At 35.2% G+C, this 20260-nt stretch overlaps 1 protein-coding gene across 1 annotated transcript; it reads right to left on the reverse strand.

The window, feature by feature from the left end:
• Positions 1-8136: 8136 nt before the first annotated feature.
• LOC137925150 (facilitated trehalose transporter Tret1-like) lies at positions 8137-19125 on the reverse strand. Its single transcript, XM_068768532.1, has 3 exons — positions 19052-19125; positions 10153-10288; positions 8137-9422 (listed from the first exon to the last, which is right to left on the reverse strand). The coding sequence occupies exons 1-3, from the start codon at positions 19100-19102 to the stop codon at positions 8137-8139; spliced, it is 1473 nt and encodes a 490-aa protein (XP_068624633.1). The 5' UTR covers positions 19103-19125.
• Positions 19126-20260: the final 1135 nt, after the last annotated feature.

Here is a 20260-nt window from a genome sequence, read left to right on the forward strand (position 1 = left end):
CAACCCTAAATTTTCACACCTCTACGATCAACCCTTATTTTTATTTGTTAAATAAAAACTTTAATTTTTTTTGCAAAACAACGTTCGCGGGATCAGCTAGTACTCGTATTAATGTAAACGATTTTTACTATATACACATTAATATATGTCTATCTATTTGTCTGTTTGGCTAATCTCTGAAACTTCTGGACTGATTTTGACAGGAATTATACTGGTGAATAGCTGATGTAATAAGAAGTAACTTAGGCTATTATTATTTAAAAATAAATCTTATATTATAATATGCTAATGACACACTTAAAAAACAGTGCGAGCTACGCGAAGCCGGCGGGCAAAGCTAGTCCATAATTAGTAGAAACTATTTAATAAATCGTAAAGATTAACTTATTTAAGCTTAAACTTAATGATTTCTATTAACTTAGCGAATTGACAAGTTGTGGTGATAGTGGTTTAGACTCCACGTCGTCAAGAAGCTAGATGAAGACCCAAGGCATCCTTCAACTTAAACCGAGGGTTGCAAACGTGTCCTGATTCGTGTAGAGCCTACAATAAACTGCTTTTTTTTGTGAACACGCCTTTATAATATTCTTAAGCTCTATAACCACAAAAAATTATTTACACTGTAAGAAGTTTTTTTGCATTTTTTTTATTGAACTTGTAAAATATATTTCGAGATAATTAATTGACATATGGAAATGTATTGTTATACCGTATACTTACATAAAATAGTTATTTATTTTATGAAGCTCAGAGAAAGGTAGAACAAACGGTCTTATTGGACATATTTAGAGGCTTATGGCTTATTCCAGCGGTGAACGGTCCAGCTGAATGAAATAATTGGTAAATCGTTTTTAAATTTTTTTATTTTTATATTGATATAAGGCATTGTATTGTTAAAATTATTAATTATACTTCGTATGTTGATTTCAAATTATAATTTATTTTATATATTTTATTGTATAATTATCAACTTGCTGCAATACATTTTTAATAACATATTTTTTATGTATAATAATTTAAAATCTTATATGAAAATTGGTGACAGACACATGATAATACAAGAATTAAAAATCACGGCTGAATTTCGTCTTCAAAAAGGTACGTTAGTAGTATGTATATATATATATATATATATATATATATATATATATATAGAGAGAGAGAGAGAGAGAGAGAGTAAATCTTATAGCATTTATTGACTGCGATTGAGAGATTGAGCAGGCCATATCGTCTGCACAGACCACAATTTATAGTCAAAAAAGTTTAAGTCCGGACTAGCCGAAGGCCAAACATCATTCTTTATGAATTCTGGAACTGCTTGTTCAAGTCAAATCTTGTTGAAATGTCCACACTTCGTTTTTGAATAAAATTGTTGAGAGGTTTAACTATCGCTTCTAACACGGTATCTTGATACATGTGTAGTGTTCACTCCATTTTCGCAAAAATGAAGTTTTGTAACCCCTTGGGTAAGAGATACTCCACCAAACCATGACGTTTGCTAGATGATGGCTTCGCTGAACTTTGGCCACTACCTCAGAAGCTTCTTTAGAGTTGTGTGCATACATTCGATTAGTTTTGTTTATTGTAGTGCTCTTTGATTGTAAAAAAATTTTCATCCCTTAAAATAATTTTTCTGTGTTTTTCAACCGCAAAGTAACAGCTGTTTTGATTCTTCGACTCTCTATTGTTCTAGTGCCTGATTTAAGGTATGTCATGTGATTCTCCGGTAAGCCATTAGACCTAAGTCTTGTTTGATATTCCAAGAAAGTGTCCCCGGTTGGATTCTCATTTTTCTGGAAAGGATTTTCTGCTTCCTTATGGAATTTGACGAATTCTGGCCTTGTCTGCATTAACGGCGTGGTTTGTTCGAATAGAGCGTGAACGTCCGGATCTCTCATTGTCATCAACAGACATTGTTTCAGTGTACCTTTGGATGGTATGATACACAAACATTCGGCTAATCTCTAGCTTTTTATTGTATCAAAAATGTCGACTGGCTTTTTACCTATTTAGTACAGTGCAATTACTGCAATCTTATTCTCTTATTGCTCCACTAACATAATGGCGGGAAAGAAGTCTATTTTTTAACGTAGAAGCTAATGTTCGAAATTCAAATCAATGTTTTTTTGTAATGTATGTAAACAGCCAGTAACAGAATTTATGGTTAGATACGCGTAAAGAAGGAGATCCAGCAGTCATCGACTAATTATAAAAATTGGCTAGACAAATACCCAAATAACTTGACTTCCGAATTGACTTGCATCCAGTACAGGAAACGTATTAAACGCCATGACATTCAGAGACTAGACGCTCGATGGTGAACTAGGAGTGTCTCCCGCCGGGGAGACCCCTTTTAAAGCTAACCACTCAACAAATCCGCTTATAGTCCTGGGACTGATCGCAGATGAAAAAAGGAACACAAAAAAAAGATACGCAGCATTCAGGAGAAATAAAAAGGGGAATTCCACAGAAATATAAATCTTTATATACATCAGGCGAAAGAGAGCGCTTACAATATTTCTCGACTTGTGATTGGCTGACGACTTTTATTGGTTGAACATTGTTTTCATAGTTTTAAGAATTTTAATTTTTTAAATCCTTTATAGGTGAAGCATTTGACTTTCTCGGCTGATGGTAAGCGATAATGTGGTCTACGATGCTACATGCTACATCCTTTTCAATTTTGTCTTGACTTTTGTAGACTTCTAAGTTATAGTTGGAAACAATGATGCCAGAAGGTTGTTCCACTCGGCTGTTCGCCCTATAAAAGTATAGGCGAATTTTGTGCGGTTGGAAGGATGTGTCTTGTTCTGATGTCGTCAATCCGTGCGTCTTGTTGTCCAAAGAAAGAAGGTAAATGGAAGAATTATTTGGTGTAATTCCGACGCATACACTTCAAAATGCAGTATGTAGGATACCGATAACCTGGCAACTTTTCGCTGATCCTCCAAGCTTTGCAGTTTAGTGTTTAACAAAGTTTTTTTATTATAAGTATATATGTTATATACGTATGTATGTATGTCTATGTATGTTTATGTATATTTATGTTCATTTGTTTGTGAATATGTATTTTTTTTTGTACACGTGAACTACCCTTTATAAGTACTATTATCTTTTCCTTACTATGGTTGTCTGTAAGAGATTGCCTTGTGTGATAAGACCGCCCATTGTACTTTTCTGTATATTATTGTATCTGTATACTATGTATCTTATCGTGTACAATAAAGAATATTAAATAAATAAATAAAGTTACCGATCAACCTCTTGGCTCGTCTATATGGAATTCAAAGCTTCGTCGTCAAAATTTAATTTTTTTTTCCGCACTTATAATAATGAAAAGAATAAAATGCTTGGATTCTTTTTCAGCCATATAATCTGCCATTGTAAAATAGTTGGTATGAAAAAGGTACTATGTTACATTCCATAGATATATAAGCGCAGCTAGCGCGTATTTAAAAAAAATGATGGTTCAAAACAAAATATATTAATAAATAAACTTACCGATATAAATTACAGTTATTGTATATCGAAGAACTGAATTTATTTATATAAATAAAAGGTATTCACAAATAAATAATTTTTAAATTTAAAAATCAAATTTAAATTCATACCATACAAGTTTTCACAACACGAACGAGGTAACTGACTTTGTTTAAATATCGTGCATATGAAAAAAAAATTAACACATTTAGTGGCAAAAAAAACGGTGCTTGAATTAAAATTATTAGACTGATGAGTAATATTAAAATTAAATACATTTTTGTTTATTACACACGCGTCCATTTAAACGTGAGATTAAAAAAATTAAAAATTATTTTTTTAAACGGTTTTATTTAGTTCGACCCGTACGAAATTTATTTGGATCGAAATTAGAAATTGAAATTTAAGCACCTTCCCGTGGTTAGATTGATCTGAAATTTGGTACACAAATTTAATTTAGATGACAATACACTATAATAAAATCAATAACATTATAAATCAAAGATGGCCGCTGATACAAAATGGCGAATTACATATTTTTCCTTAACCCCTCACTATGGGTATCAAATGAAAGGGCTACACTAGTAAAACACGATGATTATGTCAAAATTTAAAATTCAAGATGGACGCCATTCCAATATGGCGGACTAGGTACATATTTTTCCACAACCACCACAATATGGGTATTAAAAAAACCGTTTAACTTAAAAGTTTTTTAAATCTATTTATTTAAATTTATAAAATCGTCGAGACGGTAAATAAATTGAATTGCTTAGGTTTGTAACTAAATGCAAGGTTCAAACATAAAAGTTGACATTGTTGTTATATACAGGTATAAAATCTTAAAATAGGTGAATGTATGGCACATTTGTCATCAATTAATATAAAACGCATCCTATCCGAAAACAAATCCTGTTCTATAATAATAAATAAAATTATGATAATATACAAAGAAATAGCGTTTTCAAATTTGATTATTATTTACTACTTGTCTCTGGAGATTTCAGAGTGATCTCTATATATCGGGGGATTGGAAAGTCATGTAAAAACTTTTAAGCTTTTCGCTGACAAATAAGTGTTGACTCCTTTACAGCTTTTACGCATATTACCAAACACCCTGTATAAACAATCGAAATTACCAAGTATCAAAATCCTTTAAATAAATCAACGGCGTATGTTATAAAATTAAGTAGTAAATAAAATTGTACATAGCCACCTAAAAGTAAAAAAGACGAGGAAAGGAAGGCAATGAAAGCAAGAAGGAATGAAAGAACAAAAACTGCAAGATATTGTGAAGGATAAAAGGAAAGAATAAAAGAAATCCAGAAGAATGAAAGTGAGTGTAAAATAAAGATAAAACCCTGAAAAAATTATTTGTAAATAAAGTCCCTGTTCCAAACAAAACAGGGGTACAAGAGGCTCCGAATAGCGGGGGCCATTTAAAAAAAAAAAGTAGCATTACACAATAGAGGTGGTAGTGCAACGGTAAAGGAGCAAGACACGCGATCGAAGGTTTCGGGTTTGATTAATGAAATATCTAATATAAAATTCGCGTGTCACGGTGTTCGAACTTGAACTCCTCTGAAACGGCTTGGCTGATTTTTACCAAATTTAATATGCGTATTCAGTAGGTCTGAGAATCGGCTACTATCTATTTTCTATACCCCTAAGTGATAAAGGTTGATCACACTTAAAAAAATATATTTTTTTAACGAAATTTTTTTTTTATTTTTTTATGATACAGCATACATACAACCATAATTTTTCACCCCTCTACGATCAACCCTTATTTTTTATTTGTTAATTAAAATATCAATTTTTTTTTGCAAAACGACGTTTGCGGGATCAGCTAGTAATCTTATATTATTGAAACTTTTTGCATTGATTGCCACTGCTTATAAACTGGTTTCCAGAGGATAGGCAACAGCATTCTCTGCGTACCATAGCACTTGTTGCGGACGGCATTGCGCAGAGCGGCCATACAAAGCCTGCCCCCCGCGCCCCGCACCTACAGGGCCTGCGATGAGTGTGCATACATGGAACCCCATCCCGCGTCCTACGGCACGAGATCTCTTCCACCAGCGCGCAGGCTCGAGTAAATTTTTTTTTTATATATGGTCCCCGCTGTTGGGGACCTCTCGTTCCCCTATCTCGTGTGGGACAGGGACTTTTTATTTCTAGTAATTTATTCATATTTTTTATTATTATCATTCTTCTCTTTCATGTATCATCTTATCTGTCGTACTGTTTCTTTCATTCTACAATTTTCCCAGTCTTTCTCTTTCATTCCATTAGCCATACATCCATCCTCAACCACTACATTCTAGGTTTCCTTACTATTTTATTTTGCAACATTACATTTATTGTTCAAATATTTAACACGTATTTTTTTTGTAATTATCATCTTATACGAGGGCCAAACTGAAAGTTTTTAGAACTGGCAACTTAAAAGCATTATATTAAAAAAATAAGTTTAAATTTTGAAAATAGAACTCTTTACCAATAATATTGAGTATACATTTCATTCATTTGTCATTTGTTTTACGATTTGGCGGCAAATTGAAAATTGTCTGTGCACGTCAGAATGAATTTAAGCCGAGAAAATTTTCGTGCAATGATTTTTTATGACTTTCGATGTCATATAAGTCAACAAGAAAGTTATGATAGACTTCGATTGGCTTTTCACGATGAAGCCCCATCTCGTGCCACAGTTTACCACTGGTTTAATGAATTCAAACGTGGTCGAACTAATCTCACCGATGATTTGCGTGAGGGACGGCCTTCTACAGCGACGACTGAAGACAATAACAGTGTTGTGCGGCGTATGATAGAGACTGACAAAAGAGTGACCTATCAGCAGATTCGGACAAGTCTAGGCATAGGTATGAGTCAAGTGCACAAAATCCTCTATGAACATTTAGCGGTCAGGAAGCTATGTGCCCGCTGGATACCGCATAATTTGACCGAGGCTCAAAAACTCCGCCGTGTTGATTGGTGCCGAGAAATGATCCAAAAATTTAACGGAGGTGACTCAAATGCTGTGTTCGACATACTAACGGGTGATGAAAGCTGGATTTACTGTTATGATCCGGAAACCAAAAAGTCTGCTCAGTGGGTGTTTCCTTCCGAAGAGTTGCCAACTAAAGTGAAGAGAGGTCGAAGTGTTGGTAAAAAGATGGTGGCCTCGTTCTTCGGAAAAGACAGGTCATTACGCGACAGTTGTCTTAGAGGATCAGAAAACGGTTAATGCAGAGTGGTACACTAACAACTGTTTGCCACTTGTCTTGGAAAAAGTTCGAGAGAAACGACCTCGCAGCAGGATCCTCCTTCATCACGACAATGCCTCGTCGCACACCGCCAGGCAAACGATCGACTATTTGGCGACCTCAGACGTGGAATTACTGGGTCACCCGCCGTATAGCCCCGACCTCGCACCCTGCGATTTTTATTTATTCCCGAAAATAAAAGAAAAACTTCGAGGAAAACATTTTATGGACGCCGAAGAAGCAGTGGCTGCGTTTCAAAACGCCGTCGAAGAGACTCCTAAGGCCGAGTGGGCAAGGTGCTTTTCTCAATGGTTCCATCGAATGCAGCGATGTATTGATGTAAATGGACGCTATTTTGAAAAGTTATAATAAAACTAATAACTTGCTAGAATGCTTAGTTTTTGATTTTCTAAGAACTTTCAGTTTGACCCTCGTATTATACTATTTATTGCACTATTTTTGGTACTTCTATATTCCTTTTATTTCTATATTTTAGTGTTTGTTTTATTTCTACCTATTGCATTTATTACCACCTTCCTGCAGTAGTTGAGGAAGCATTCTCTCTCCCCTTCGTCTTGCATGATGGCCGAGACATTCCTTTCCTCTATCTTTTTGCCCATCCGGCATTCGGAATCTGCGCGCAGTCTTCCGAACGCCGGACAGTGGGCCACAAGGTAGACCACGGTCTGGCCCACGCCCGGTTCACAGAAGCACGAGGGGTCCTCCTTGAGCTTGAACCTGTGAAGGTACTCAGAGAACCCCCCGTGACCCGTGAAGAGACTCTCTTTCGGACACATAACCTCGTATATTAGCCTCCTATATTTAGCATGAATAATTAAAGCACCCGGCGATAAATATTGCACATCGACCTTTGTTTGTTTTTGTTACGTATGCTAACCAGGTACCATGACGGATTGCGATTCGTTATCTGTTTTAGATTTTTATTTTTGCGAATTTTTATTATTTTTTCCGTAAATTTCCACAAAGTTTTTTTTGGGATCTATTTGATTATTTGCATATTTATTGTTAAAACAGATGACGTAAGTATATAAAATGAATGATCCTACGCCGGGTATATACAACACCATTGGTGGCAAAAGGTTCACGAGTGGCAGCCACAAGCCAGTAGATACAGCTTAGGTGGTTTACTAACGAAGTCACTAGATCCGGGCAGCGTAAGACAATTCAAGTCATCGTGGCGATCTGTGGCAAAGGTATAGGTCTTGCAATGGCGTCTATCGGACCAGAGATACTTATTCAAATGCAAATTAAGGAATGGACGGAGCTTCTCTATATCTTTTTAGAAGTGCTAAAAGAAATTCAAAAACATGTTTTATTTAAATATAATCTGCTTACAATTATTAATAAATATATTCCCATAAATTAACAGCTACATTTCAGACTTCATTGGCTGCAATTCAAAAAGTCTGACATTGTGCGATGTACTACTAAATTCTTCTTCAATCTCTCGTAGCGTTCGATCCTTCGTCTCCGGTAGAAGCCACCAAGAGATAGCTAAAGAATAGCTTGTAATAGCCGCGTAAAGAAGATAAGTTCCAGCAAGTCCTATTGATTTAAAAAGAAACGGAAAAGTTTTTGTTATTATAACATATCCAACTGAGTGGAATATAACGCTGATACCTCCAGCAACACTTCTAAACCTCATAGGGAAGAGTTCTCCAGATATAATGTAACTAAATGTTAAAGTTCCTAGACCTACTGACATCATATGTACGTGGAGAAGAATTATACCAATCATGTAATGATCAAAAGGTAGTAAGTTTTCCTCTTTAAGATACGAGTAGAAGGCTGTCATTAAAATTGCAAATATAGCTAGTAATCCAACAACCATTAACATGGTTCTTCTTCGAGTTTTCTTTATCACGTAAACACCTAGTAAATTTGAAATACATCTTTGTATATCTACAGATATAGTTATCAAAGCTGAATCAACTTCCTTTCCTAGTAAGCTATCTATCAAATCAACAGTATATGTTATTAATATGTTCACTCCAGCCCATTGCGAAAGGATGTAAATATGTATCATTATTATGATAGGTTTATAAAACTCTTTTCTTTTTGTCATCGCTTTTATATACTCCCATTTCTCTTTGAACATCTTCATCGCTGATACTGATGGTTTTACTTGAATATTCTCATCTCTGTCGCTTGAAGCTTCTATTATACCTTTCAACTCATCTTCTTCGTCATTTCCACGTAACCATCTGAATACTTTTACACTTTCATCAATTTTACCTTTATCTGCTAACCAGCTGGGTGATTCAGGTGATAGTAAAACTATTACAAAATTGGCTAGAGTGATGAAGACGCATATAACAGCTGTGGTCTGCCAATGTATGTATGCACCAAGTGTATGTGCAACCAACACTCCAATAGACATCATCAATGATATAAGTGTTAGAAAAGCTCCTCTTTTTTTAGGACTAGTATATTCAGCGATCAGGATAGGACCTAGTGTAGTGCCCATGCCGATCGACAGGCCATGCAGTAATCTTGCCAATATGAGCATCGTTATATTAGTTGCCAGCGCTATAAATATCCATCCGATGATCATTGGAACTAAGGCGACCATGTTTCCGGTCCTCCTTCCGTATTTTCCCATAACAAAAGGTATCACAAAATTTCCAACGACGAAAGCAAATCCGGCGACAGATACTGTAAGAAATAATCAAATGATTTTAAAACAGTCTTATTAAGTGCAAAATAATGATTTTATTATTCCATTTCATGCTATATCTCTGTCATGCGGCTTCATAATGGTTATAAATTCAAAGTCATATTAATTAAAGACGAATAAATACGGATCCCAGACGTGGTCACTTACAACGAGCTTCATAAGACTGGGTGACCCTCTTGAGCAATTTAAGAGCATTTCAAGAGCAACAGGGATGGCTACGCTTTGAGTTTCGCTGCGAGATCGAATCAGATTGCAAGAGCAATGTGCTCCACCCGCTGCCATTTCAGACAAGTAATCCTTCGAGCTACTTCTGTGATCTTGGTTCTTTTGCGCATCTCTTCATTTCTGTTTCCATATCGCAGCGTAACTCCGAGTATAGTCCTCTGTATTGCTTTATGAGTGACCTTATTGTGTCTTGTTACCCTAGAGTGCCTTTGTCTGAGGCCCGTCGTAAGTGACCACGTCTTGGATCCATAAGCCATCATCGGCAACACACATTGCTCAAAGACCTTCGTTTTCAAACATTGGGGTATTTTGGATGGAAAGAGGTTTCGGAAGTTCCTAAACACTGCCTTTTAGAGTTGGATCCGGCAAGTGGACTCTTTCTTGAAATTGAACTTAAACATTAATTGGTTTTACTTAAAAAGAATTTCAATACAATGAAAATATGCTGTTACAATTGGCATAAAAAGGCACACGTATACCTACCAATCCAAGAACCGGATTCGTCATTTATTGGTATCTCAGACCCTGGTTTTCGCAGCTGGGGGAGGAGACCTGCCATAAAACCATTAGCGACACCATGACCGGCGAGGTTTATTGTAACTCCTGAAGTTACGAAGCACTGGAAATTACATCAATAAATTTTCAGTATTTTCCTCCACTAAGAATTCATTAAATACATTTGATCACCGTCAAAGTTGATAGACCATATATGCCCATTCGTCCAAAGAGGTGGTGCGCCTTCGCCTGCGCCTTTAATCTGAAAAGAATACACCACCCTGCACCTAACTCACACCCAAGCTATTAAACAAGTTATCATTAGCCAAGGCTATGGTAAGGAGACAGGTGCAAGGACGCTCGCCTTCCGCGAAGTTTAGGGCCTAAAGAGCGAGGCGGTCATCGTTGTCCGTCGAATAACAGGCACCCTCGGGCTGTATGACAGTGTCCATCACGCGATGGTAGCAATATGACGTCACACGAACTCGTGCGTGTATCACACGGACGAGACTCAAGATGCGATCGCAAGGTTCATCGATGTGACGAATACGGCAATCAAACGGACACTGACGCACAACCTGAGGATGCCAATATGGAGTAGGGATGAGGAAGTGGTCGCACGAAACGTATTCTTAAAAACTTGACATCGTTAGAATGTCGTTAAAATAGATCAAGAGACTTAGTAAACACTGTATGCATGCAAAAACGTGAGCAAAAGAAATTCGGAATATTTAAAGGTATAATAAATACATTTAAAAAACTTTTAAGTTAAACGATTTTTTGATACCCATATTGTGGTGATTGTGGAAAAATATGTACCTAGTCCACCACATTGGAACGGCGTCCATCTTGGATTTTAAATTTTAACATAATCATCGTGTTTTACTAGTTTAGCCCTATCATTTGATACCCATATTGAGGGGGTTAAGGAAAAATATGTAATTCGCTATTTTGTATCGGCGACCATCTAAGATTTATAATGTTATTGATTTTTTTAAATTGTATTGTCATCTAAATTAAATGTGTGTACCAAATTTCAGATCAATTTGACAACGGGAAGGTGTTTAAATTTCAATTTCTAATTTTAACCCAAACAAATAAATTCCGTACGGGTCGAACTAAATAAAATCGTTTAAAAACAAATGCACGGACGCTAATGTTTGCGAAATATATATCCTTATAATAAAAAAAAAAGATAACATGATCGATGGTGACTCACAAGACTCCAACACTATGTTCTGTATAGATTCGAACAACGCTTAATACAACAGTAGCCGAAGAAATAAACACCGCTAAAAGTCGGCACAGATGTATTTTGTATCTGTTGATATTAATGCTGCTAGCCTTTAGACTTTTACAGTGTCATCAGAACTGAAGGATCCACGAACTTAACAAATTTTCCAGTTGAGCGTTGACATTCATGTGAAGGTGAATCATATGCGTGTGAGTATACTAAAGTATACACATACATGCGTATAATTCAACGAGAGAGACAGAGTATATGGGATTTGATATAAGAGCTAGTAGTACTCGGCGATCGAAGGCGAGGTGTGGATCCTGCAACGAATCGCCATCGCTGTGCGAGAAGAAGCAAGCGGAAATGATTGTCCCGGAAACGTATCTGTTTCCGGCACAGATGGCGTAACATAGTCCGAAACTAACTTTCTAAAAAGAGTCATAATCCTTACTAGTCAGAAAAACGACGGAAGGAGAAAAAGGATTCTCATATAGAATTCTAATATAGAAACTAAAATAAAATAAAGCTCTCCTGTAATAACATGCTTTAAGCTAAAGCTACGTCTAAGTTACAATGATAAAAGATTATAAAAATAAGTGAGTACAGATAAAGAAAATAACAAAATAAAAATTGTAAAAAAAAACAGTGAAATAAATTAGGTAATGTACGAATTGTAATTGAATGAAAAGGAATGAAAGATCATGTGAAGATAAAAAAGAGAAACGAGTGGGAGAAATTGAAAAGGATGAAGAAGATTGAATTAGAAAGCGAATAAATTATTTGAAAAATTGTACCTGTTTACCCAAGACAGAGTAATGTACGACAAGTCCCTAATAACGGAGGTCATAAAAATATCTAAAAATACGATGTATTTTAAAATAATTGTATGAGAATGAAAGATAATGAAAGACGGGAGAAGAAGAGCGGTAGAAATTTGAAGGCAAAAGAAGATAAATCAATAAAAATCAAATCAAAAAAATATTTAGAAATAAAAGCTTCCGTCTTTTGTTTATGATACGGGAACGAGAACCCCCAAGACGAGAAAGCGGAGCTACAATTGTTCCAAAGGGATCTGGGAAGAGCCAAAAAGCCTGGCAAATTTTAAAACGATCTTTAATACAGTAGTAGAACAATTTTTTTTTTATTGTAATTCTTAATCTGTTTTTATAATAAGATATACATGTAAGAGTGAAAAAATAGTTCATATCGATTTTTTTAAAATTAAATTAAAATCCTGTTTACATCTAATTGGCTTATAATATAAAATATAATACGCTTGTTTGTAAACCTCAAAATAGATAAAAAAATTATTAACAATGAATTATACTAGAAAAGTATTTTTTTGTAAAAATATTGGTAAATATATTTTTTTAAACATTGGCTTACATAGTATAGAATTGAGAATACATATCTGTTGTGTTACTTCTCTGATACTAAATTGAGATATCTAGAGATGGAGAAAGTTATACTTGTCATTTACCTAACGGTCAAGCCGATACGATGAAAATCGACAAAAAAAAAACAACAAAAGTCTACTCCATACTTTTTAATTTCTGTAAAATGAAGTAAACGTGTTCGTCAAATCTGTCTAGGTATGAATATTTAATATGAAAGGATAATTTTGAAAGAAATATTGTGGTGAAACTTGGAACAGCGTTGTGATGTAATTGCATGAAGAAAGCAGGTGATCGTAAAGGAAATAGATGAAGATGAACCTATTTTCCGCAGTGAATCTAGTCTAGTAAAAATGATACGTAGTAAATTTGAACTAATAGAATGGTTTGACTTCTATGTGAACTAAGTACTGAAATAATGTATCATTTCAGATCAAAGTAATCTAGCAAGATGAGGTAAAGTTACTGAAGTAAGAAAAGGACAAATATATAGCTACTTCCGCTATGTAGCAGTAGTCGTGCAATAAAGCCCGTTACACCGCTACCCGTTACACCGTTTACAATTGTAATATTACTCCTGAGGTTGCCCCGTGGAGGGGTGAAACACGTGTTGAGTGATTTAACGATGGTAGTTGTGTAACTCGCATTGTTTGCCGCATGTGCATTTATCAGCGGGCTGGCGGGCGATGCACTTTGTTGCACGACTACCACTGCATGTGCGGAAGTGGCTAAATATTGGTCCTTTTCTTACGTAAGTGACCACGACTCGGATGTACGTCATCACCGGCAATACATTAAAAATACTACAATAAATTATCTTAAAAGGTTAAATGACAAAGAATGCCTTTGTAAATTCATCTCTGTACATTGTTTAAGTAGCATGCGCATTTGTCGGCGGGCTGGCGGGCGGTGCACTTTATTGCACGACTACTGCTACATAGCGGAAGTAGCTATATATTAGCCATTTTCTTACTAAGGATGGACTTCCGCAAAGTAACGCCTAAATCCATCAGGAAGTTACTAAAATAACTTGCTATATCTGTGAGGAGGCAATTGTCATTAATAGTCATAAACAAAGCTGTAGTTTGTCGTAATGTTGCAAGAAGTAATATTTGCGACGCTTGTGAATATATGGTTCAACGACCGCTAATTTTAATGAAGTCAGTCTTAAATAATTCCTTAATAAATAATTATCTCGTTAAAACTTCTATAATTATACATCATTCTTTGTCACTACAGATAATTTAAACATTCATGGATATTAATATAGAAGTTCAATGACCTGTTCCAAATTTAAATTTACTCTTTTGTATTGCAGACGATATTGTATTTAGAATCTAAAAGAATTAAAAGTTTAATAATGCTCATTATTTTTTTTTTCTCATACAGGAAACTTAAGAACTAATTGTATTTTAACAGGCGACTTATACAACATGGTGTTATTACAAGTTTTCGCCTTTAGCATTATTTATTGTGAGGACGTGCAAAAGGATCATAATCCTACATAGACCAAAGTTACTCAATAAACTCTATAGCACATACAGGATGTTCAACAAAGTCTTACAAGATATATACAAACATATACTCACATACACATGCATATATACATGTATACGTGTGCATGCACACACAGATGCATACAATTTATAAATAAATAAAAAGGTTGTTATTTAAAATTCGAGAAACAAAGAAATGTTTCATGTATTTGCGCTTTAATGCATATAATAATATTGACGCTAAAAAAGTCAAATTCAAATTCTTCGACCAATTCATTCTACCGCACGCAACATTTCGTATAGAGTATCGTAGAATATGGATCTCATGTATGGAATTATAAGTACCCTTGCTATGTATATAGCAGAGTTCCCCAAACTTTTTTGTGTCGTAGACCCCTTGCCATGTTTTTCCGTGTTAAGTATACCCCCTTCTTACCTGATATTGATTTCTTGTAAATTTCTAACTAAAGTGAAGTTTAGTGTTAAAAACTTAAAGTAAAAACACATGTTAATTTATACATTTGTGTGATATACTGTCTCTTTATATTTTTAATTTTTTAAAATATTTTCTTAGCACTTTCCTTTTCAAGATTCAGGAAACGAATAAACGTATTTGTCCCACATCTGATTTTTAGAGTGACGAATTGAACAAGGTAGCGAAGCTCTGAGACTGCGACTCTCAGGTTTTTACAAGTTCAAAATGTATTGCGACCACAAAGCGAATACCAACATCCTAAAACTTACACAATTTTATAAACATATATAATAAATTTTTTACTTCATAGGTATTTTTATAAATAATAAATAAATAAATGTTTTGACATTATAAGATAGTATGGTGTAAGTAAATAGGTACTATCAGTGTATGTGTTGAGATCCACTATCGTGGACCCCCATTTTCACTTCATGGACCCCAAATTTTTTTTTCGCTGACGTAGGCCCTTGCAGGTTGTCATAGACCCTTAGGGGTCGATATAGACCACTTTAGGAATCACTGACCTAGTGGAAGATCTACCCACGCTGCATCTTTCAGATCTATACAATACTGATCGTACTAACTTATGTTAATGCACGCTTCCAAATGCATGTTTTTTTTTTTAAATTAGTATCCTTATTCCACAGACATTACCGTCTTTACATATACGTTTAATAATTTCGAAATTTTTTATTCGAGTTTTTGCATGTTAGTTTTTACTATCCCTTTTATCTATTTTAACGACGCCTTGATAATGTCTAGAGTTTAAAACTACGTTGTAATGTTGCAAGTTAACGTCCCATAAATCTTAGTTAAAATTTTAACCAAAAAAAATATAATCACGAGAAACGTCTCATAAATCGCAACACAGCAAAAAATTGTTCAACCCTTAGCGGGTAACGGTACGTCTCAAGTGGCGTGGGGTCGTGGGAGCATGATATTGGTTTAACGGATCTTTGTTTTTATAACAAAAATTCCAATGCGCCCGCGCACCAGCACACAGAGTTTACACCGGTGCTCGGCAGAAGGGTCGAGGCCTCGGTCGCGTTCACTAGCTAGGTGTCGTCTCACGCACCGACGCACACTCTTTGTGTCGGTTGCGTTCACCAGCTATGTGTCTTCATACGCGCCGGGGCCAAGTAGAATTTACGTTATAAATTCACGCCTTGGTCCTATTCATTCTCTGGGCATCATTTAGTTCACGCCACAATCTTTACATCGCCTCGCACGCCAAAGGGGTGCAAGTTTTATACTGCAAGTTTTATGCTGCAAGGTTTACACTGCATAGTTTACACTGCGACTTTAATGCTGCAAGTTTTACGCTTCGAGTTTTACATTGCAAGTTTTACGCTTCGAGTTTTACATTGCGAGTTTAATGCTTCGAGTTTTACACTGTTGAAATTCATATCAACTTTCACCGGAATCATCACATCCTGCTACCTACCGGCGCTCCCTGCTCTTGACTTGCAGCCGCCTGATCAGTCCTGGGAGATCGTGCGGCTGACCACCACCACCATCAGGGGAGTACCGAGCTGCGGTGTAAAATTAGACCAGGCCTACCCTTAATTAAATATATATATATTTTTCATCCTAAAAACGGCACAACGTTTCGTGTGACCACTTCCTTATCCCTACTCCATATTGTCATCCTGACTGTATTGGGTTATCGACTTTGTTTTATATACTTATAGATATATACTTCACTTTAATTAACATATTTAAATACATATATTTTAAATTTTGCTATGATTTTTCTCGTATATGTCTGCATTTACTTTGTTTATAGATTTTTATGTAAATTTAGTAAAATAAAACAGTGATCTACACAAGTTTAGCACTGAAACATTACAAATAATGACAGACTTATACCTGTATATGTATAATATTTATAATAAACTATTTTGTGTTGCCTCGGAAACATATGTAAATTAAGTTTAATAACTTGTTCAGAAAGAATTACTAAAAAAAAATCTAAGTTATAATACGCTTTAAGAATTAATTGAAACAGAGTCGATAGCTTTCTTAAAGCTGAAATAGCAGACTACACACCCTTGAGCATCGTTGTCGAGTTGCCAGCTTATCGGTTTTTTATAGGATACACTTTGGAGAATGCTAGAAGGCTCTTTACGAACTGATTAATCCATCTCCATTCCTTTATCGGACTACTAGGCGCAGGCAAAAGTTACATCCATACGTTGTCGACATACCCAAAAGAACTAAACAGTTTGACAGCTTGGTTTTTGTGAAAGTCGCCAAGGTTTGGAACAACCTGCCTGTGTCTATTTTTACTGATGAGTTGAACTCTGGAGCCTTTAAGAGTAGAGTGAACAGGTTTCTTTTGGATGGGCGTGTACCACCTTCGTCTTCATCTACACTTTCCATTAGGTGAGATGGAAGACAAACGCGTATTTCATTACAACTATGAAACAGCTTGGGAATGAATCGATTCAGTAACTGTGTTGAATATCACACTAAAAACTAGTTGAGTTTTTTTTTATTTGACTTGCTTTGCTGCTCAAATGGCATTTGCAGACTTCGCATGTGCGAGGTGGCAGGGCGCTGAAGGCGCTCAGTCTGTTTCTAAGGTACACCTGTTTTTAAGGTGACATATCTCGAAACTACCTAGGAAGCCTCAGCTGTGGCCGCTACTAGATTTCACCGAATTTGGAGGCAGCTGAGCTCTTTTTTTTTATCACCCCCGCTATTGGGGGCCTCGTGGTGGGACAGGGTCTTTTTTGGGCAATTTTTTTTCACTTAGTTTTTTTTTATTTCCGTTCTCAGCTGAGCTCTTAGATGATTTCAGCGGATGACTCCATGGAGTAATTAGGCTCAAGGATCCTCGGGGAGTTTTCTCGACCTGGGCTGTCGTTCGACAATAATAACTGTTTAGCTGTCTTAATTTCGGAGAGCCAAGCCCATGTCTCGATTTTAGAATTACGGCGTCTAAATGTGTGTGATTGTTTAGTAGGTGGTAGTACCAACAAACAGCCTATGTACTGAGGCTCCTTAGCTAGAACCTTTTTAGATTAAAGCCTGTTTGGAACCTTTGTAGCTGTAACTTAAAGAAAGCCTTATAGGGTATTTAAATCTGACTGCTAATACGTAATAAGACAGAATTTTATGTTAATATTATGCTCTTCCTTCATTATTCACATGACGTACACGTAAATTATTGAAATTGAAGAATATTTATTATACAAATAAATAAATTAAAAATTGCAAAATCGAGCTTGTAGTATTGGCGAAGAATTGCCGCTTAATCGGTGTTCTATATATAAATTTTGGTGAATATTCTTCAGAGTTATATGAATTAATTCCCCCATCTGTTTTCTTTCATCGGGCAACGACACTTACAGCTACACGACATCTTTACACGGTTGAAATTCCTTCAACCCGCACTAAGCGTTACGTTAACAGCCAACAGGACCTCATAAACGCGCTGAAACTCTGTTGGGAACGAATACCCGACCAAAACATCACTCATCTGATTGAGAGTGTACCAGATAGACTCAGAGAGTGCATACGAAGCAAAGGAGGTCCTACTCGATATTAAAGAAAAGCTCCCGGCAAGTTTATTAAAAACAAACAGTGACTATAAAAGTTTTTATTGACAGTCTACTTAGTGCTCATTTTCTCTAAAAATGTGTGTTTGAGTGTATTGCGATAAAATTAAACAATTCAAACGTTATTTTGTGTTTACTTAATATGTAAAACCCTAATTCAACATCGACTAATTGTAAAAATCTAATAATCATGTATGCACATAAATTAAGGGGCAAAATGATGGTGGGCCCTATTTTGTTTTGAGTAGTTTATATATATATATATATATATATATATATATATATATATATATATATATATATATATATATATATATATATATATTTATATATAGTAATAATAGCATAAACAAATATACTCGTATAAATGAGATAACTGTGTGATATTTGAGGATCGAGACGAAGGAAGTAAAGCGATGAATGAACAGATATTAGTATGGAAAATAATGACAGAAAATTGTGGAATAATGAGAAGAGGAAACATTGATTTTAAGAGGTATAAAAGAAGAAGAATAAAAAAGGATGTGTAAAAACCCCGTCCTAAAACAAGAGAAAAAGCCAAAAGAAAAAAAAACTATAACTTTGGAACCTTCAAGTCTAGAGCGAATAGGTTTCTTCTAGGCAAGCACGTAGCATCACATACCTCGTCATCATTTAACATCAGAGGAGAGAGATGAAAAACTTTGTATATACTCGATAAAAAAATATTCCTCACGCATTACCTGTTTCACAAACGGGGTCAAAATTCCATATCCAGTCGACATTTTGATCATAAAATATATCCGTCGTTTCTCATAATTTTTGAATAATATAATACACTGTTCAATTTATAATTACAATTAAACACTGTGCCGTTACGTTGTGAACTGTTAAATGAGAATAAGTGTAAATATGATAAGGGATTGAATTAACGAATGGTGATTAGTATTTTTTTTTTTTGGGTAAATGATACCGAATCGAATGTTATTATACGGTATATAAAACATTTAATATTACTAGTTTTAAACTTATGTGGTTTCTCTAATGTAATTAGTGCAGTGGGCGGGCGGCGATTGAGGCAAAGTGCACAACCTTACCGCAAGCTGTTGGACATAGAGTGGGCAAGTGGTGCCACGCTAAGTTGTGAGAAGTAGCTTGGAATCCGGCAATGCAAGACCAGACAACGTGGAGATCTTCAGAAGAGGCTTTTGTTTTGCAGTGGGCATCTATGGGTTAAAAAGAGGAAGAAGAATAAATGAACTAAAAGTAGCCTGGCAGTCTACTACTTCCATTTACAGGATGATTGATTACCATAATTTTATTTTGTATTGTTGCGCTTAATGTCGGTAAAGCAGTAGCTGTTTAACCTTCACACTTCATAGATGGCGCTGTTATTAATTGTGTTATGATGGCGTCTATTGCGGTCGGTAAAGCAGTCGGTATTTGAGATGTCAAAGTGATAATTTGAAATATTGCAGAATAAACTTCTGAAAGAATTCGACATTTTAAATAATAAACTTTAAATTTGTTTATCTGTTTTCAGATAGGTTCATTAACCGACTTGAGCACAAAGTACAAAGTCTGCAGTGACAGACAGTAAATAATAATTAAAATATATACAAATATCTATTATCAAAACAACGCATTACTGTTTATTTGAAACATGTAACTACATAGTCGAGAAAAATTTCCTTTTTTTTTATTTATATATATACTACCTGATCCAGCAAACGTTGCTTTGCAAAATAAATATAGTTTTTAATTAATAAATAAAAAATAAAAGTTGATTGTAGAGAGGTGAAAATTTAGGGTTGTGTGTATTTTTGTATGCTGTATCATAAAAAAATAAAAATAATAAATTTTGTCTAAGAAATGAAATAAAAAATTCAGGGGTGGACTATCCTTATCACTTAGGGGTATGGAAAATAGATAGTAGCCGATTCTCAGACCTA

This window comes from Battus philenor, unplaced genomic scaffold, assembly GCF_028537555.1.
Source record: "Battus philenor isolate CCGP_79_NKW_IND1 unplaced genomic scaffold, ilBatPhil1.0.hap1 SCAF_26, whole genome shotgun sequence".
NCBI lineage: Eukaryota > Metazoa > Arthropoda > Insecta > Lepidoptera > Papilionidae > Battus > Battus philenor.